Below are 16695 nucleotides of genomic sequence, written 5' to 3'. Positions count from 1 at the left end.
TTAAAGAGGGGCATCTATAGATAGCCCACCCAAAATGAGACTAAACTACTCTTCAAACTTCGACTAGGTTTTGATAAAGTTATCCACAGGTGATTTTAGGACTTTTAATAATCTACTTGATCAAAGGCGCCAAATGTTCTGCATTTTACGAGAGCAATCAACGAACTTGATCAACACATCCAAAACCTAACCAATCAAATCTTGATCAATCGTCCAGACAATCCCAAGAAACCATGTTTACTTCTTATTTCAATAAAAGTTATCTCTATCCGACTCGTAAAGTTTTGCAAATCCAAACGAGTCATATATTAAGGGTTCCTAGCATCTCTCAGAAGCAAACAACAGACTCGATTGATGAAATGAAATGGTAGGATCGCAGCGAGCTGAGGTGGCACCATCAACCCTACTTTCATTCTTCAATCCAATAGGTGTCAAGGAACCCACTTTGCTAAACAAAATGGTGGCAAGTGGACCATCGGCTTGCCGCAAGCCAATGATCACCTATCATGTTTTTCACTTAACCGATATTTCTATTCGGACCCTCCAGATGCTATGCTGAAATCTCAAAATAGGACAGATGTCACATCATCAGTCCATCATGAGTTAATGGTCTCATTCTATAAATCTAGTGCCACTGTTGCCATTTCGGGGGATATATATATATATATATATATATATATATATATATATATAGAGAGAGAGAGAGAGAGAGAGAGAGAGAGAGAGAGAGAGAGAGAGAGACGCGGGGTGGGTCCTCTTCTCTGAAGACCTCAGAAACCCCTAATCAACATCGAGGCCCTAACCAAATTAAGAGGCGAGCTCTAATGAAAACAGTCTACTAAAGAAGGCAGTAAAGTCAAGAGTAGAGTTGGATTTGGGAATGTCCAATCATCCCTTTTGAGCAAAAAGAGTGTTTCATCTCCTCTTTTCTTTCTCACATCTCAATTAAGCTTATATTGCATTTTACTCCATATATTTCTAATATATATGTATTTTCAACTAGTATTTCAATTTATTTTATTTCTTTTTATGTTATCAACTCACACTTTTATTTTCTTTCTTTTCCATTTCTTTTTCTTTATTATATTTTCTACCCAAAGTCATTTGGCTCTACGAAGTAAGGTTAGGATATTTTTATTTTTGCTTGCTCGATCCCTTGTGGGTTATCGGAAGCATGGCTAGATACATAATGCTGAAATTTTAATAAATCCCTCTAAAAATTATAAAACCCCATGGAGTAGAAATTACAAGTTGTGCAAGTAGAAAATGCTGCATAACCTCTTCCTCTTCTGTCACCGAGACCCTAACTTAAAATCTATGGTCGCAAATCGGCCATAGGAGTTACTTGAGTAGATGAATTTGGCAATTCCCCAACCCATAAGTGATTTTACTGTTTCTTGCTAGCTGTAGATCTGGAGCTTTATTTGGCTAATGGCAACACTAATAAAAAAAAAAATTGCATTTTTTTACATTTGAGTCAATCCTACTCCCCATCTCAACAATTGAAAGCAGAAGTGAAAGAAACGGGTTGTAATTAGAGCATTCACATATGACAAATAAATATCACCATAATCTTCAATGGTGACATCATTATCACCACAGCTTCTAGTGATGTGGCTCACGTGAGCCTTGGATCGGCCTCCTTTCGGGGCTCATGTCTTAAATGATACATTAAAATGGATGGACGCTGATGAGCCCTACAAAGCCCCTGTTAGGACACATCTACTTCCATTGTGATAATGATCACTTAGTGGCCGTGAATGTCATCTTTAGGTCATAGAAAACAATTTTTATCCATATGTATTGACACGTTTCTTCTGGCGACAGCCTGAAGCTTCACGATATTCTCTTGCCAATATCGCATAGATTGGATCTTGTCTTGATCTTCCATACGGTGGTGCTGCCACGAGTCGGCTTACTAGCAGTTGGATCTGACACAGGCAAATAGGTGTAAATACAATGATCTCTAGAACTAAATTCAAATTACTAGGAATGTTCTCTGGAGATTATCCTCAGGGCATGGTCCATTTATGGTGTGACCACGATACCAATTGTCTGGATCACTGAAATATAGGCCATGCTTTTCCAACTAAAAATACCTGAACGTGAACGGACATCTTTGCACCCAGGGTAAAGAACTCTTCTTCAACAAAAGGATATAGATAGTCACAGGACAAAAGAGAAAGACAAGCTACACAAACCTCCACATGAATTTCAAATCAAAGAAAATCAAAACACATCTACTTATCTACTTTTTACTGCATATAAGGATGAACAGCTCGTGGACATTTTCTCCCTGCAATTGACTACGCAGAGAGAACTTTCCATATTTTACGGGCATGGGATGGCATTTCAAACGAAATCAAGGTAATTGGGAATTATAAATTATTGCTATGATGTACCTTTGACAATTCACTCCACCGGCAAAAACAAGGGCTGTCAATGGGCTGCGTTGGCCACGGGCTTCGAGGCCTAGCCCATCTTGGGCTGGGCTTGGGCTGGAGTACAGGCCTTAGGGTCAGGCTTGAATTAGATTTTAAAAAGCCCACCAACCTGGCCATCAGGGTTTGCAAACTCCTCTCTCTGCCAACCCAGCCGTTAGGGTTTACAAACTTCTCAAGCGGCTATGCAATCTCTCCCTCTTCAAGCCCTTAACCCTAGAAAAACATTTCTTCTCCTCATTTCTTGATCTCAACTTTATAAATTGCTTATCTTTCCATCCTCTCTACACCCCCTGCAAAATCTCTACGAACCCCGAGCCCCGCATGGACCTAATCAGATCTCTCCCCTCAGACCACCGACCTAAAGGAGATCCTTCATTCATCAGACACCCCTTGGGCTTGAGATGGACCCCTGCATAAAGATCCCAGGATAGGCTTGGGCTGGACTTTTTTGGCAGATGCCCAGGCTGGCTTTGGGCGTAGGTTAAACAATGTGGGCCACCTTGGACAGCTTGGCCTGGCCCCAACCCGTTGACACCCCTAGAAAAAACCGAGTGGTAAATGACAATTTTACATCCAGCAGTTATTTTTAGCTGTTAAAATTACAGGATGTGGGAGGGATTTTTACCAAAAGAAAAGGCATTTATGTAATTTAACATGAAATCCTTGTAGGTAACCCCCACTCTTCTCCTCCATGTTGCCTATTTGTAACTCATGCATCCAAGGCTCATATGGGACCATGATGCGTGTGTAACATCCAATCTGCACATCTGTTGCATCAGCTCACGTTCCAACACGAGACCAAAAAACTTCGGAAATCCAAATCTAGAATGGGCCACAAAATAGGAAAAAGTAACGGTGGGTCATCCACTGCCAAACCCTTCATCCTCTACATGCATGCATACACTGTGCGTGTCGCCTCACCCTTTCCTCTCCGTTTCGCTCTCCTTTTTTGAAATCGGATTGCGTACTGAGTTACTCTGTTGGGCCCACCGTGAATTTATGTGGTTTATCAACGCCGTCCATCCGTTTCCCAGCTCATTTAAAGGGTTGAGACCAAAATCGAAGCATATCCAAAGCTAAAGTTGACCTGACTACACGAAAAAGTGGGAACAATGATTTCCACCGTTGAAACCTTGCTAGGCTCCACAGTGATGTTTATTTGTCATCCAACCTGTTCATAAGATTTAAAATTTATATATATATATATATATATATATATATATATATATATATATATATATTAAAATTAATAATAATAATAATAATAATAATAATAATAATAATAATAATAAACAGAGGATGAAAGAGAAAGCACAAATATAACCTTGATCCAAAACTTCAGTGGCCCTCAAGAATTTTTCAACAGTAGACGTTCAATTCGCACTGTTTCACGTGGTGTGGTCCATTTGAGCTTTGGATATGCTTTAATTTTGGGCTCAGGCCCTAAAATTATCTATTGAAATGGAGAGGAGTGAATAATATATATAAATCATGGTGGACCCCACAGAGGTTTGCTCAGTACGCTGAGCTAAGCGTACTGAGTTACTCACTACCCAATCGGCGGCCTTTTTCCTCTTACCTACCGTCTCTCTCCATTTTCCTATCTCTACGTGCCACACCTCTCTCTATAAAACTCCATGAAGCCCAAGAATCCGAATGCTTCCATTGCCCTGACCCATCTGAAAATGATATTCAAAACAGAAGGTACAAAATCTCAAAGATAAGAATCGTAGATAAATGATTGAAAGAGAAGTAGATGACCATTTAGACAATTTGCTAAGAGTTACTTAGCCACTTCCTTTCCATTTTCTTTCTTTTGTTTCTTGCATACATTTGCATGGTTGGATTGCATTGCATGGAACATTTGGACGCAAACCCCCCTACTTGCACTTTTACAGACAAATTGAGTACGTATAGTTATACAAATGAAAATAAGACAGCAGTAAATGTGGACTAATGGGATTTTGATCAAAGGTGATTGATTGTGAGCCCCGGAAGGTCATCAGGGATCGCTGTGTCCCGCAATGTCATCATCACTTGACGCTATGCTTTGGCTGTCGCTAATGTCTTCATCACTACTGTCTTCTGCAGGAGCATTGCCGATGTTCGCCCTCTTCGCATAACGCTCACAGTACTCTGTTGTTTCCATTAGGACAATTACATAAAATGCATTAAAATTTATCAAATTCCCAAGCATTTGCGCCCTGCATGCAAGTAAAAGGTCCCAACATGCACTCAGCTTGGTTCAGATAGATACAATACGTGGACCACACTTGGATGTCTGTCCTACCATTTATGTGAACCAATCAAAGGGATTGCTAGCATATTTTCATCAAAGGCACATGTAAGATTAGCAATAGATTCCAATAGATCAACATATGAAAAAAAAGGCAAGCCCTTCTTCGTTTGTAGACCATTTGATGTGACCCAAGTAATAGGCCTCCCAAAGAAAACAATAGTGACTGATGCCAGAATATTGGAGGGTCTAAAGGTAAAAAATCAAGAGCAAAAATGGAAATTCCAACAAACTGGTATGAGGCATAGAGATCCAAAATCTTCAAATCATTAAGACACCCAAGAAAAATACCTTCCAAGAGGCATAATGTTGGCCTCATGTCTGCTTCGAATGACCTTTAGCTTTGAGATATATATGATAACCATTTCTACAAGTTTTGCGGAAATGTGGAAATCACGAGAAATCAATTCCATTTCTACAGATATGGTGTTTTTCACTATTTGTCATTGTTGTCAAATGCGATTGCATATGCGCATACTGTGGATCGAATCGCATATGCCATGATGGCATATGCAATCCTGGCAAGTATGCTGTGGCATACTTTTATATGTGACCAATATGCGATCGTATATTGCATACGTGATTGCATATTTCCCAATGGCCAGAGTGGAAGCAATTTTTTTATTTTTTATTTTTTTCAATTTGGAAAACTTTTGCCCATAAATAGGCACTCATATCCCCTCCATTTTCACTATTCTCTACTCCAAAGCTCTAAATCTCTTACTCTCTCTCTCTTACATCTTTCTCTCTTACTCTAATCTCTCTACAATTATTTCAAGTATGTTTATTTTTTGTATTTTATAAGTTGTGCTTACTTTTTGTAAATTAAATTGTAAGTTATAACTTGTAAGTTGTTTCAAGTTATCAATTTATTAGTAAAATTTCTTTGTTCAAAGTTTTTTAATAATTAATTCTCTTTTAATGTAGCTTGTTGATTGTTTTGTTAAATTTTATATAATATAATATAAGTAATTAAATATATAACTTAATGAAACACTAAAACTATAATAAAATAAGTTAAATAACCCAATCCAATCATGTGTACTAATTAGGCAAGTTTTTCCCTTTTTTTTAGAATTTTTTCAATTTTTTTTATTTTTTTCCTTTTTTCAATTTTTTATTATTACAAAAAATATATATGCCATGGCATATGCGATTGTGCGATCGCATATGCAAACAGCATATGCTGATCACATGCGATTACATATGTGATTTGACAACATTGCTATTTGTATTGTAAAAAGTTGTAGAAATTGACTGTCATTATTACACTTTTCCATGGAAATGAGTAAATCAATTTCGCACTGTTGAATATTGACCTTTCAGCATTTCCATGATAATGTGAGATGCCTCTCACTGTTGAATATTGACCTTTCAGTATTTCCATAGGGAAAAAAAAAACACCTACACAATTTCTCGACCACTGACCTTTCAGCATTTCCACCATCCTTGACCATCTCGGAAAATATCGAACGAACGGATAAATCATAAACCCTTTTTTTTTAATGTATTCATACATAGTGGGGCTTAATCCAACAAATCATTCTTGATTTGTGTTCGATTAGGATTCTATTGGTTGACTTTCAGTAGGTCAAGTTGGCAAACAACATTCTCATCAAAGTATGGTCTGATAAACCACTGAACGCATGTTACACACACACACACAAAAGCAAACAAAAGATTATGATGCTATACAATTTCTCTTATTGTGGCAGTAGGAATATTAACATGTATAAGTATGGGCTTAGTGGATACAATGAAATGAAGGAGAGTTAACATAGCTTGCCTACAAGAGATTAAGTTGAAAGGGGCAAAAAAACTAGAGAAATTAATGGATATAAACTTTAGTATGTAGAAACAAACAAGAATATAAATGGGTCAGGATAGTGGTAGGCAAGGAATAAAGCTTGTGCCCTGAGAGGATATAATCAATATCATCAGTGCATATGTGCACAAGTGGTGCTAGAGGATAGAATCGAAAGGTAAATTGGGAGGAAATGGATGGACCATGCAAGAATATTCCAAAAGGAGAAGATTTTTATATGAGGAGACTTAAATGGTCATGTAGGAAAAGAGACTAAAGGATATGAGAGGGGTGCATAAGAGAATGGGTTTGTTAGAAGGAATAAGATGGGGGATGCTAACCTTGATTTTGCTATGAAATGTAATAGTTCTAGCTAGTTTTTGCATTATCGATAGTATTCACCAATATATCGATTGATACTATCAGTATCGGCTAATGTATCCGTTGATACTATCGGTATTGACCATGGCTGATACGAAACTTCCCGGAAGCCTATGGACTTAGGTATCAGTTGAAATTTCGTGACATATCACATTGTATCGGCAATATGTCGTTACAATGCAATATTTTCAAAATCTCTTCTTTATAATATTTGGTATCGATGAAACTTTCAATGACATCATCAACAACCCCTTTTTTTTTTCTTCTTCTAAAAAGAAATCCCCCAAAACCTATAAAAATATCATGTTTTTCAAACTTTTCGTTTATTACTTATTCTTGAGGTAATTTCGATCAACCCACTTCCATCATTTGGAGAAACAACTGGATTTTCATGCAAAATTCGAGATCGGACAAAAGGTGGCCCAATTTTCCTTTTTTTTTTTTTTTTGCCTTCAAATCATTTGAATCAGTAGAACTAACACGGAAACCCATGATTTTGCACGCTCAATCAATTGATTTAAACCTACAACTGCGGATTTGGGGAAATTAGGAAGCTCTAAAATTTCCCCCATTTCACCCTTTTAAATTGCAATTAGAGTTTGAAAAAAATGATATTGGACATGTTGGAGGCTGCTCTATGGATTGATGGAGTTTTTTAGATTTTTCAAACAATTTTTAAAAAATTAACAAAATAATTATTTTTTTTTCAAAAAAATCCATGTTGCTTGGTGGTTATTTAGCCTTAATTCGCAATTGTTTACGAGTGTTGGCCGATCTTAATATCAGTTACACTCTAATTTACAAATTTGGAAAAATGGGAGAAATTGGAGCAAAACCAAAATTTCCCCAGGTTTTATTGCAATTAGAGTATGGAAAAATCATATTAGACATGTTGGAGGTTGATCTACAGGGTAAGGGAAGTTTGTTGCAGTTTTTTTTTAATGGCTATGTGCCAACTAATGCAGTAGCAAACCCACACTTTAAGAATATGATAACCAAAGTGTAGTGTAAGGGCGAGGGTATTGTGTCACCTAGGCCACGTGAGATTATAGGATAGCATGTAGATGACGAGGTTACTGACATGCGTCGCTATATTGACGAGTTGAGATCGTCGTGGGAGACATGGGGTCACCTTGTTGTGTGATAGATGGACAAGACCAACGAAGATGTCCATTATAAATTTTATGGTCTACCATAAAGGGAGGATTGCATTCCTAAAGTCCATCAATCTGGCAAATGAGATATTAAAAAAAAAAAAAAACTCAAGTTATATCCATGGGTTGATAGAGGCTGGGAGAAAGAATGTTGTACAATTTGTCGCAGACAATGGGAGCACATTTGTGAAGACAGGGAATGAGTTGATGAAAGAGTACGACCAATATTGAACCCCGTGTGCAGCATATTACATTGATTTGATGATTGACGCATAGGTTAGAGGCATGCAGTCAAGAGTGATTGTCGATAGCCGAACATTACAAATTTCATCTACAATCACCTTGATTATTTGTGAAGACGTGAAAGAGTTGCAGTGGTGATTTAGTGTGGCGTGGGACGACATAATTCACCACAAATTTCATCGCCTCAAAAAGCCTCCTAAAATACAAGCACAGGCTGAGAGAGCACTTTAGCTCTAGGGAGTATTCACAATGGATTCAAAGCGACAAAAGAGTGGAGTAGATGATTGAGGAGATTATTTTAAGCACCTCCTTCTAGTACCATGTGTGTGGCGTGGTGGATATCCCAGTGCCCATATATTGTTAATAACGAGACATCCGTTGATGGGTTCCATGTACAAGCCCATGCGGTATATGAAAGAGGCCATCAAGGCCCCAAATTCATAACAATGGGTGCACAAAATAATTGATGACGGATTGGAAAAGGACTTTCAAGCACCCACTTCACAAGGCTAATAAGTAATTAGATTTAATTTTTATATATTTCAATACTTTGCTAGTTGCTTGCATAAAATGGACTTGTATAGTTCTTTTTGTGACACTAATATGTGAATACGTACACTATTTTGGGTATCGACATACGTCATGAACCCCAAGTACCACTATACCCGCAGACTCGACAATAATAACAACTCAAAGAGGGCGTTGCACCAAGTCTACAAGGAGTCATTACCCAATTCTTGAGAGAAAAAACCATTTTGTGAATGAGGTAACGAGTTTTGCATTTAATTCTTATCTAAGTTCCCACAACACTTTATATTGACAATTACTATTAAATGCCATCAACAAATTGTCAACTTCTAGGATGAAGAGGGCATATTTGGGTGCAAGGCTATGAGAAAGTCGAGGAAGACGACGAGGGAAAAAAAAGAAACAACACTTCATGACATAAGTACGACTAGTTTTTGAAGCACTCCTGGGGATAAGTATGGCAAAGCTACAACAATCATTTCAAAGCTTCAGAAGACATTTCATCATCCATCCAAATCACTGTTTCAATCATGAGGAAAGGCAAAAACAGTTTTGAAAAAGTTCATGTTCTTAGGATGTGTTTGGATGCTCAAATGAACGGAATTGGAACAATATGGTTCAATATAGAAGAAATGACCCCTAGTTGGATTGCCACCCCGACCCCCTCATTTCAATTCCCTGCATTTTGAGACAATGATATCCCAATTTGGGGCCTATGTATGGAGTGTCCCACTTCCGCCATTTACACTTTAAACTGAATTACTGTTGAAGTTGAAATGAACTCGTACAGATGCTTTTACCTTTAACTTTTTGTTCATATTGTTGTTTGTCCTTCATCAACAGTGATGCCGCATCACCATTCAATGGGTCTGTAGGATTTGGGTAAAGTAATAGCTGTGGAAGGAAAACTTCAAAGACATTCAAGAGATCTGCAACCCACAGCAACCGTGGTAAAATATATCAGAACTCCAAAGATGAGGAATGGACCAATGCACAAAGTCACATATAGATATAATATAAACACATACATTATTTCACTGGTGTGTGCAGATGCAAGAGCTAACGAATAGGAACTCACACTACACAATGGGCAATAAATTAAGACAATGATATACAAAAATATGCCTAACTAATTCATCCGCTAACCCATGCTTGCACATGCATTAGGTAATGCATGAGTGTGCATGCTTTTCCCTCCTCCCCTGAGGTTGCATGTTTGCTTGTGTGTGCATGAGCGTGCAGGTGTGTGGGTATGTATTTTGAGAATATTTATTTCGGTTTTACCGAACATTGGACTCCAGGATTGATTGATAACATCCAAGCAAACAGAACCAGACCTGCATTTCACAATAGAATTAGAGATTGACAGCAAGGAGAGAACTTTTTTTTTTTTTTTTTTTTGCGCTGAATTAGCTTCCCAAGACAAATCAATAGTTAGAGCTTGGGGAAAGCACCAAATTAAAAATATGACAAGAGACTAGAGAAAGCAATGAAGGCTCACAGTTCATCAACATTTGGGTGGAATATTTTGTTCATAAAACCAATGGAAGGGGACTTGTATGGATAGGCATCTGGCAGCTCGACACGGATTTTCCACACTCCACCTTCATAAAGGCCTGCAGATAAGCATCCAGAGCACTCACATCAAGCACGTAAATCCTCAATTTAATCTTCAGAAACTTCTTTTGCTTTTTGTAAGCCATCTGATACTGTTCAAAATTATCTGATGGTTTACTGGTGGTCTAAAGTTCGCAAAGATACAAATTAAAGTGTCAACATTGCACATACAGTCCATGTATCTCAACTGCACTAATAGTTGTCACATTCTATTTTTCCATCATTACCAGAAACAGCAACTTCCATAGCTTAAGGAAAGAGCAAATGTCCAGATAGAGGTTGAATATTAAGGAGAAATGCACATTTGAAATTTACACCAATAGAAATGTTGAACCATCCTCGTTCACTGCACAAGCTTTCAGACGTGATTGGGTCATCTTCATGTGGTTTACCATGTTGGGGATTCGTAGTGTTGGTTGGAACTGGGAGGAATAGATCCCAAAGATGGAGCAAGATTTCAGAACAGGATAGATGCTTATTTTTCAATACTCCACTATAAATGATAAATATGCTGCCTTCTTGTTGAGTTGATCTGGTTCTAAATCAAGTTAATTTAAATTTGTTTCCACCTAAAATTTGAAATAATGAATATAATGAAGCAACTCAAAAATTCGCAATTCATTAACTTGTGTGCACAAATGCAGCTTAAAGTGAAGAAATCTAATATCAGGCAAAAAGCTATGTAGATGGGAAATTTAGCTCAATGCTACAAAGGTGACTGATGGTGAACCCTCTTGATAGGGTGCGAGAATCAACAGGGATTTGACTTGAATAGCCACATTTTCTGAAGATTCTTACACATTATAATGAATTGTGCGAAGGATATATGAATGCTTTGGGCTTGTTAAATACATGGTGTAGGGATATTGCATGTTGGTGGCAGTCCTATTCTGCAATTTTGCAGGCATCACATCAGCAAGAGTTGTTCCTAATAACTACAGCACAGAATATATGTTTACAGATTATATTGATCTGATCATTTTAACTGAATTTTTCTTCAGATTGATCTGAGATGCCTCCAAATAGGTTTCTCCCAAGTCAGGATGGTACAAGAAAATCCGAGGCTTGCTGTTTTGCAGAATGATTTCGTGAGACATGAAACCCTGACATTTACACCAATAAAATATTGAAGCATTCTTGTTAACTGTACATGCGTTTATTTTGCCGGTTACATTGTGCAGATCTTAGGGGCTAATGACGAGCAATAGAAAGAAACAAAATGAGAAACTTGAAGAAGAGAGGGGGGAGAGAGAGAGAGAGAGAGAGAGAGAGAGAGAGATGCTAGAGAACGTGAGATGCTAGGGTGAATGAAACCACCTCTTTATTTATAATTCCCATAACGTGTCTACACCGTGTGGGGGCTATTGGGCCATTTCATATGGTTTGGGCCCAAGCCCATTTACACTTATTCAAATCTATTCTAAATGTACTCTTCAACACTCCCCCTCAAGCTGGAGCATCCCAATGATACCCGACTTGCGACAAGGGCTAACATAAACCTAATAAATCAAGACATTCTCTAACACATAATAAATCAAGACATTCTCTAGCATCCCACCTCAAACTCAAGATGCTCTGAAAAGGGGAACGTAAGTTTGGACGGGCACATAAAACACATGTGAAAAGTATAAAATAAATAAAAGTAGCAATGCTATGGAGATGAATAACATTGGACAACGCTCTAATTGTCAATGCATTGATTCTCACCAGGGGTGTTGTGTGCAAGCTTGACTTAGAGAAGGCATATGATGACGTGGACTGCGAGTTTTTGGACTACATGCTAGGGAGGATTGGGTGTAGTGAGAAATCGAGGGAATGGATTCAAGCATGAGTAAGATCGTCAAAGTTCTCGATTCTAATTAATGGGGGTCGTCAAAAGGGTTCTTCAAATCATCGGGAGGGCTTAGGCGAGGGGATCCTCTACCATCGTTTTTCTTTGTGATGATGGTAGAAGCATAAAAAAATTGTTGGTGAAAGAGGTCTTAGAGGGCCTTATTTGTGGCTTTAAGGTGGATAAGTGTAACTTCAGGTATCCCACCTCAAATTTGCAGATGATATGATCATCTTCTGTGATGCGAAGGCATCAACGGTTGACAATCTAAGGAAGATCATTTGTTAATTTGAGGTGGTGTTCGATTTAACAGTTAATTCTCAAGAATGTGAGATGGTGGGCATATGCAATTTCGAAGGAGGTTTTGGAGCTCGCCAAGGTCTTTGGATGTAGGGTCAAGTCTTTCCCCTCTACATATTTGGGACTTCTGCATGTATCGAGAAGCTAGCAAAGCACTTATGGGACAAGGTGATATAGAAGGGTGAAACGTTGTTATCCTCATGGAAATGCGAGATGTTGGGTATATGCATTTTAAGGGAGGAGGTTTTGGAGCTTGCTAAGGTCTTTAGATGCAGAGTCAGGTCTTTCCCCTCTACATATTTGGGACTTCCGCGATGTATCAAAAAGCTAGCTAAGCACTTATGGGACAGGGTGATAGAGGTGGTGGAAAGGAAGCTATCCTCATGGAAATGCCAACAACTATCCTTAGGGTGAAGGCTAACTCTAATTAAAGGGGCACTATCGAATCTACCTACATATTTCTTATCTCTATTTAAGTGCCTAAAAGGGGTGTTGAATAAGTTGAAGAGGCTTCAATGCAACTTCTTATGCTAGGGTGTAGTGGAGAAAAAACAATTCCACATTATGAAGTGGGATGAGGTGTGCAGACCGATTAGAGAAGGGGGAGCAAAGTTACAAAAGTTGAAAGCCATGGATCTCATTCATATGGACAAACGCCACTAGAGGTTCGATAGGGAGGATGGTAGCCTTTGGAAGGAGGTGGTGGTAAAGAAGTATAGAACAAACGATGGGGAATGGTGGACGGAGGAGTCTTCTGCATATGGGCTACAAGGATATAAAAAGAGATATACATCGTAAGGAGGTGGTTAAAGGAGGTTGGTTTTTCTTTGGGTGATGGGAAAAGGGTTAGATTTTGGAAGGATGTTGGGGTGAAAGATAGACAACTCTATGAAATCTATCCGAGGGTGTCTAATATATCCCTAAATGAGGATGTGATTGTTACCAAATTCTTTACCGGATTTGGATATGGGATAGATTGGACCCCACTATGTAGGAGTCTGGAGGAAGAAGAGATCGAGGAGTTCATCAGTTTGCTCGTGTGGATCTTTCCATCTTCGTTAGACGTGGAATCATTGGCCTGGCTTAAAGACAAATCGAGAAAATTCTCAATCCGATCCTTTTATAGCATGATCATTGGGTCCTCCCAACCGAAGGATTAGGTGCACACTTCACTCAGTGGGACTTATGGGGACCCTCCCAAGGTTGTGGCGCTAGCATGGGTGGTAGGGTGGGGCAAGGTTCTCACGATTGACAACCTTCATAAAAGGGGAATGGTGTTAACCAATATATGCTTATTGTGCATGACAGGAGAGGAGTCCATTGATCACATATTCATCCATTGCACTTTTGCAAGGGAGGTGTGGGGTAGAACCTTGGGTGTTTTCGGCATGGCGTGGGTAATGTTGAAGTCTAATGAGTTCATTCAAGCTTGGCACGGAGGAGGGGTTGGGATGAATAGTAGGACGTTGTGGGGGTTAGCCGTCTTTAGGGCTGTACATCGAGCCGAGTCGAGTCGAGTTGGGCCAAGCTCGGCTTGACTCGTCTGTGCTATACTCGAGTTCGAGCTCGCCCTCGAGCTCGAGCTTGCCCTTGAGCTCAACATTGAAGCTTCGCTTGTTTGCCAAAGCTTTCGAGTCAATCTCGAGTCGAGCTAATGGTTCAAGTTGAGTCGGAGCTTGTTCATATGCCAACTCAGCACCCAACCTGACCCAAACCTGCACCCAACTCAACCTGGTGCCCAACCCGACCCAACCCAGCCCCCACCCCGACCCAAACCCCAACCCGACTCAATCCAGCGCGGTCGAGTAAGGTTTTTTAGTAAAAACTTTTAAGTTTTTAACTCTTTTTTTTTTTTAAAGTTAAACATATTATATATATTTAATATTAATATAACATATAATATTAAAATATATTACTCGAGCCGAGTCGAGCTCAAGCTTGAGCTTTGAGTCGAGTCGAGTTGAAATGCACCGTGGTCGAACTCGGCTCGAACTCAACTCAAGCTTTAGAAAACAAGCTTGACTCACCCCGAGTCGGCCTTTCAAGCCGAGTCAATCCGAGCTGAGTTGAGCCGAGTCGAGCGAGCTTTTTGAGCTAGCTCAACTCGTGTACAGCCCTAGCCGTCTTAGATGGAATCTGAGCATTATTGGGAGAGAGGTACAACTGGTGTTTCCGCAATCGGTGTAGGGTTGCATCGAAGGTCACTAGCCTTCGATTTCAATCACTTCTAGAGATTGCAATCTTTCTTGTATATCCTAGGCTTTGTTGTATTCTTTTGGACTTTGGGCCATATCTAATAAAATCGTTACTTCTCAGAAATAAAAAATAAAAAAATCATCTATCAACCATTTCCCATACTATGCCCTAAGAAAGGTAATACATATCATGATAATGTTAAAGGATTCTTGTCTTTCCTTTATTTTTTGTCTTTCAATAAATTTACCTTAAAAACCCTGGAAGAATCCTTAATAATTTATGTCCTTTTCACCTTTCTTGAGTGTAGAAGCCTGTTGGATAAAGCAACATCCTCTCTCTCTCTCTCTCTCTCTCTCTCTCTCTCTCTCTAGGGGAGGGCAACATTATAGAAAGTGAAAAAAAAAATGATTTTTTATGTAATTTTGGGACCCATTTTTGTAGTCCACAATTATCATACAATTTGATACCATAAAATGGAAGGAAAATAAAATTTGAAAAAGAAGAGAACAAGTACAATTTGAATCGTAGGATTCATCTAAAAAGGGATACAAAATGGAATTCAAATCGTCTTGCCTATGACCCAAATTAAATTGTAAATCGTAGGATTTTGATAACTATGATAGAATTAGTAATGAATTCACTCAAGGGAACTTAGGAGTAGCACCAATATGTAAATGTAATAAGATGACGGAAAGTAGACTGAGATGATTTAGCCATGTGCAACAGAGACCAAGAACTACACTAGTTAGGAGTGAGTTGGTTCAAGTCGAGGGCTCTAAAAGGACAAGGGAAAGGCCTAAAAGGGCATGGTTGGAGGTACTAAGAAAAGATTCAATGGCAAGTGGTTTACATGAGAATATGGTTATGGTATTAAAAAATGGTTATGCGATGGTAATGTTGGGAGCCATTATGCGATATGGGGCTATAAGCCTATAATGCCCATTTTTGAAAAACAATGATCCATAATGGCTTTGTAACAATCGTAATGGTCCTTGACGAGCACGATATAGTTTCTTTCTTTAAAAAAAAAAATGAACATTCTAGAGCTGTTACGGCCCATGTCATAACAGCCATAAGCATGGCCATTACAGCCATCGTTATTGTTATTGAATACCATGGATATGGTCCTTAATAGAGTGCAATGGTAGAACAAGATTCATGTAGCCAACCCTAATTAGTTGGGAATGGGATAGGGCTTAGATAACAACCGTGATTCATCTAAAATTCGAAATAATGAATGTCATGAAACAACTCAAAAGTTCACAATTCATTAACTTGTTTGCCCATAAGCATGCCCAAACAACTCAAAAATTCGAAATAATGAATGTCATGAAACGACTCAAAAGTGAAGAAATCTAATATGATGCAAAAAGCTTTGGACATGGGGTATTTAACTCGATGCTACAAAGGTGATTCATGGAGAACCCTCTTAATGGGAGCGAGAATCAATCGAGGTTCATTTTGATACCCACATTTTCTGAAGATCTAACACATGGTTGGAAACCCATCTTACACAATATCTGAACTCCTTGAAGGATATATGAATATTTTGAGCTTTGTCAAATGCATGGTTTACACGCTAAGTAAAACAAGCATTGTAGAAATTCCAGCCTGGGTAAGACTCCTTGAACTATTTCTGCATGTTTTTGTGTTGTGGATAGAGAGAGAGAGAGAGAGAGAGAGAGAGAGAGAGAGAGAGAGAGAGAGCAATTAGGGATTAACTGATACTCTACTTGCATAATGCTTCATTTGCAAGCATTAAGAAATTGTAAAGGACGCATACAATAACTCGAATTAAACCAACTAAAGTGTAGTACTTAGTAAACAAAATTGTAGTACTTACTGTTGCTAAGTCAGTCCAAATATTGGGTTTGTTGAACAATCATAACCTCTGTTTCGAG

At 38.6% G+C, this 16695-nt stretch overlaps 1 protein-coding gene across 1 annotated transcript in view; it reads right to left on the bottom strand.

The window, feature by feature from the left end:
* Nucleotides 1-4207: 4207 nt before the first annotated feature.
* The window catches only part of LOC131255488 (ubiquitin-conjugating enzyme E2-23 kDa-like), a 33498-nt gene continuing 21010 nt past the window's right edge, over nt 4208-16695 (bottom strand). Inside the window, exons 5-8 of the mRNA XM_058256231.1 lie at nt 10352-10466; nt 10135-10187; nt 9651-9779; nt 4208-4580 (exon numbers count right to left, since the gene is read on the bottom strand). Coding sequence (XP_058112214.1) covers nt 4447-4580; nt 9651-9779; nt 10135-10187; nt 10352-10466 — 431 coding nt within the window. The 3' untranslated portion in view covers nt 4208-4446. The remainder of the gene's footprint in view (nt 4581-9650; nt 9780-10134; nt 10188-10351; nt 10467-16695) is intronic.

The sequence above is a fragment of the Magnolia sinica genome, chromosome 9 (genome assembly GCF_029962835.1).
Source record: "Magnolia sinica isolate HGM2019 chromosome 9, MsV1, whole genome shotgun sequence".
NCBI lineage: Eukaryota > Viridiplantae > Streptophyta > Magnoliopsida > Magnoliales > Magnoliaceae > Magnolia > Magnolia sinica.
This window is presented reverse-complemented; position numbering and strand designations above follow the sequence as displayed.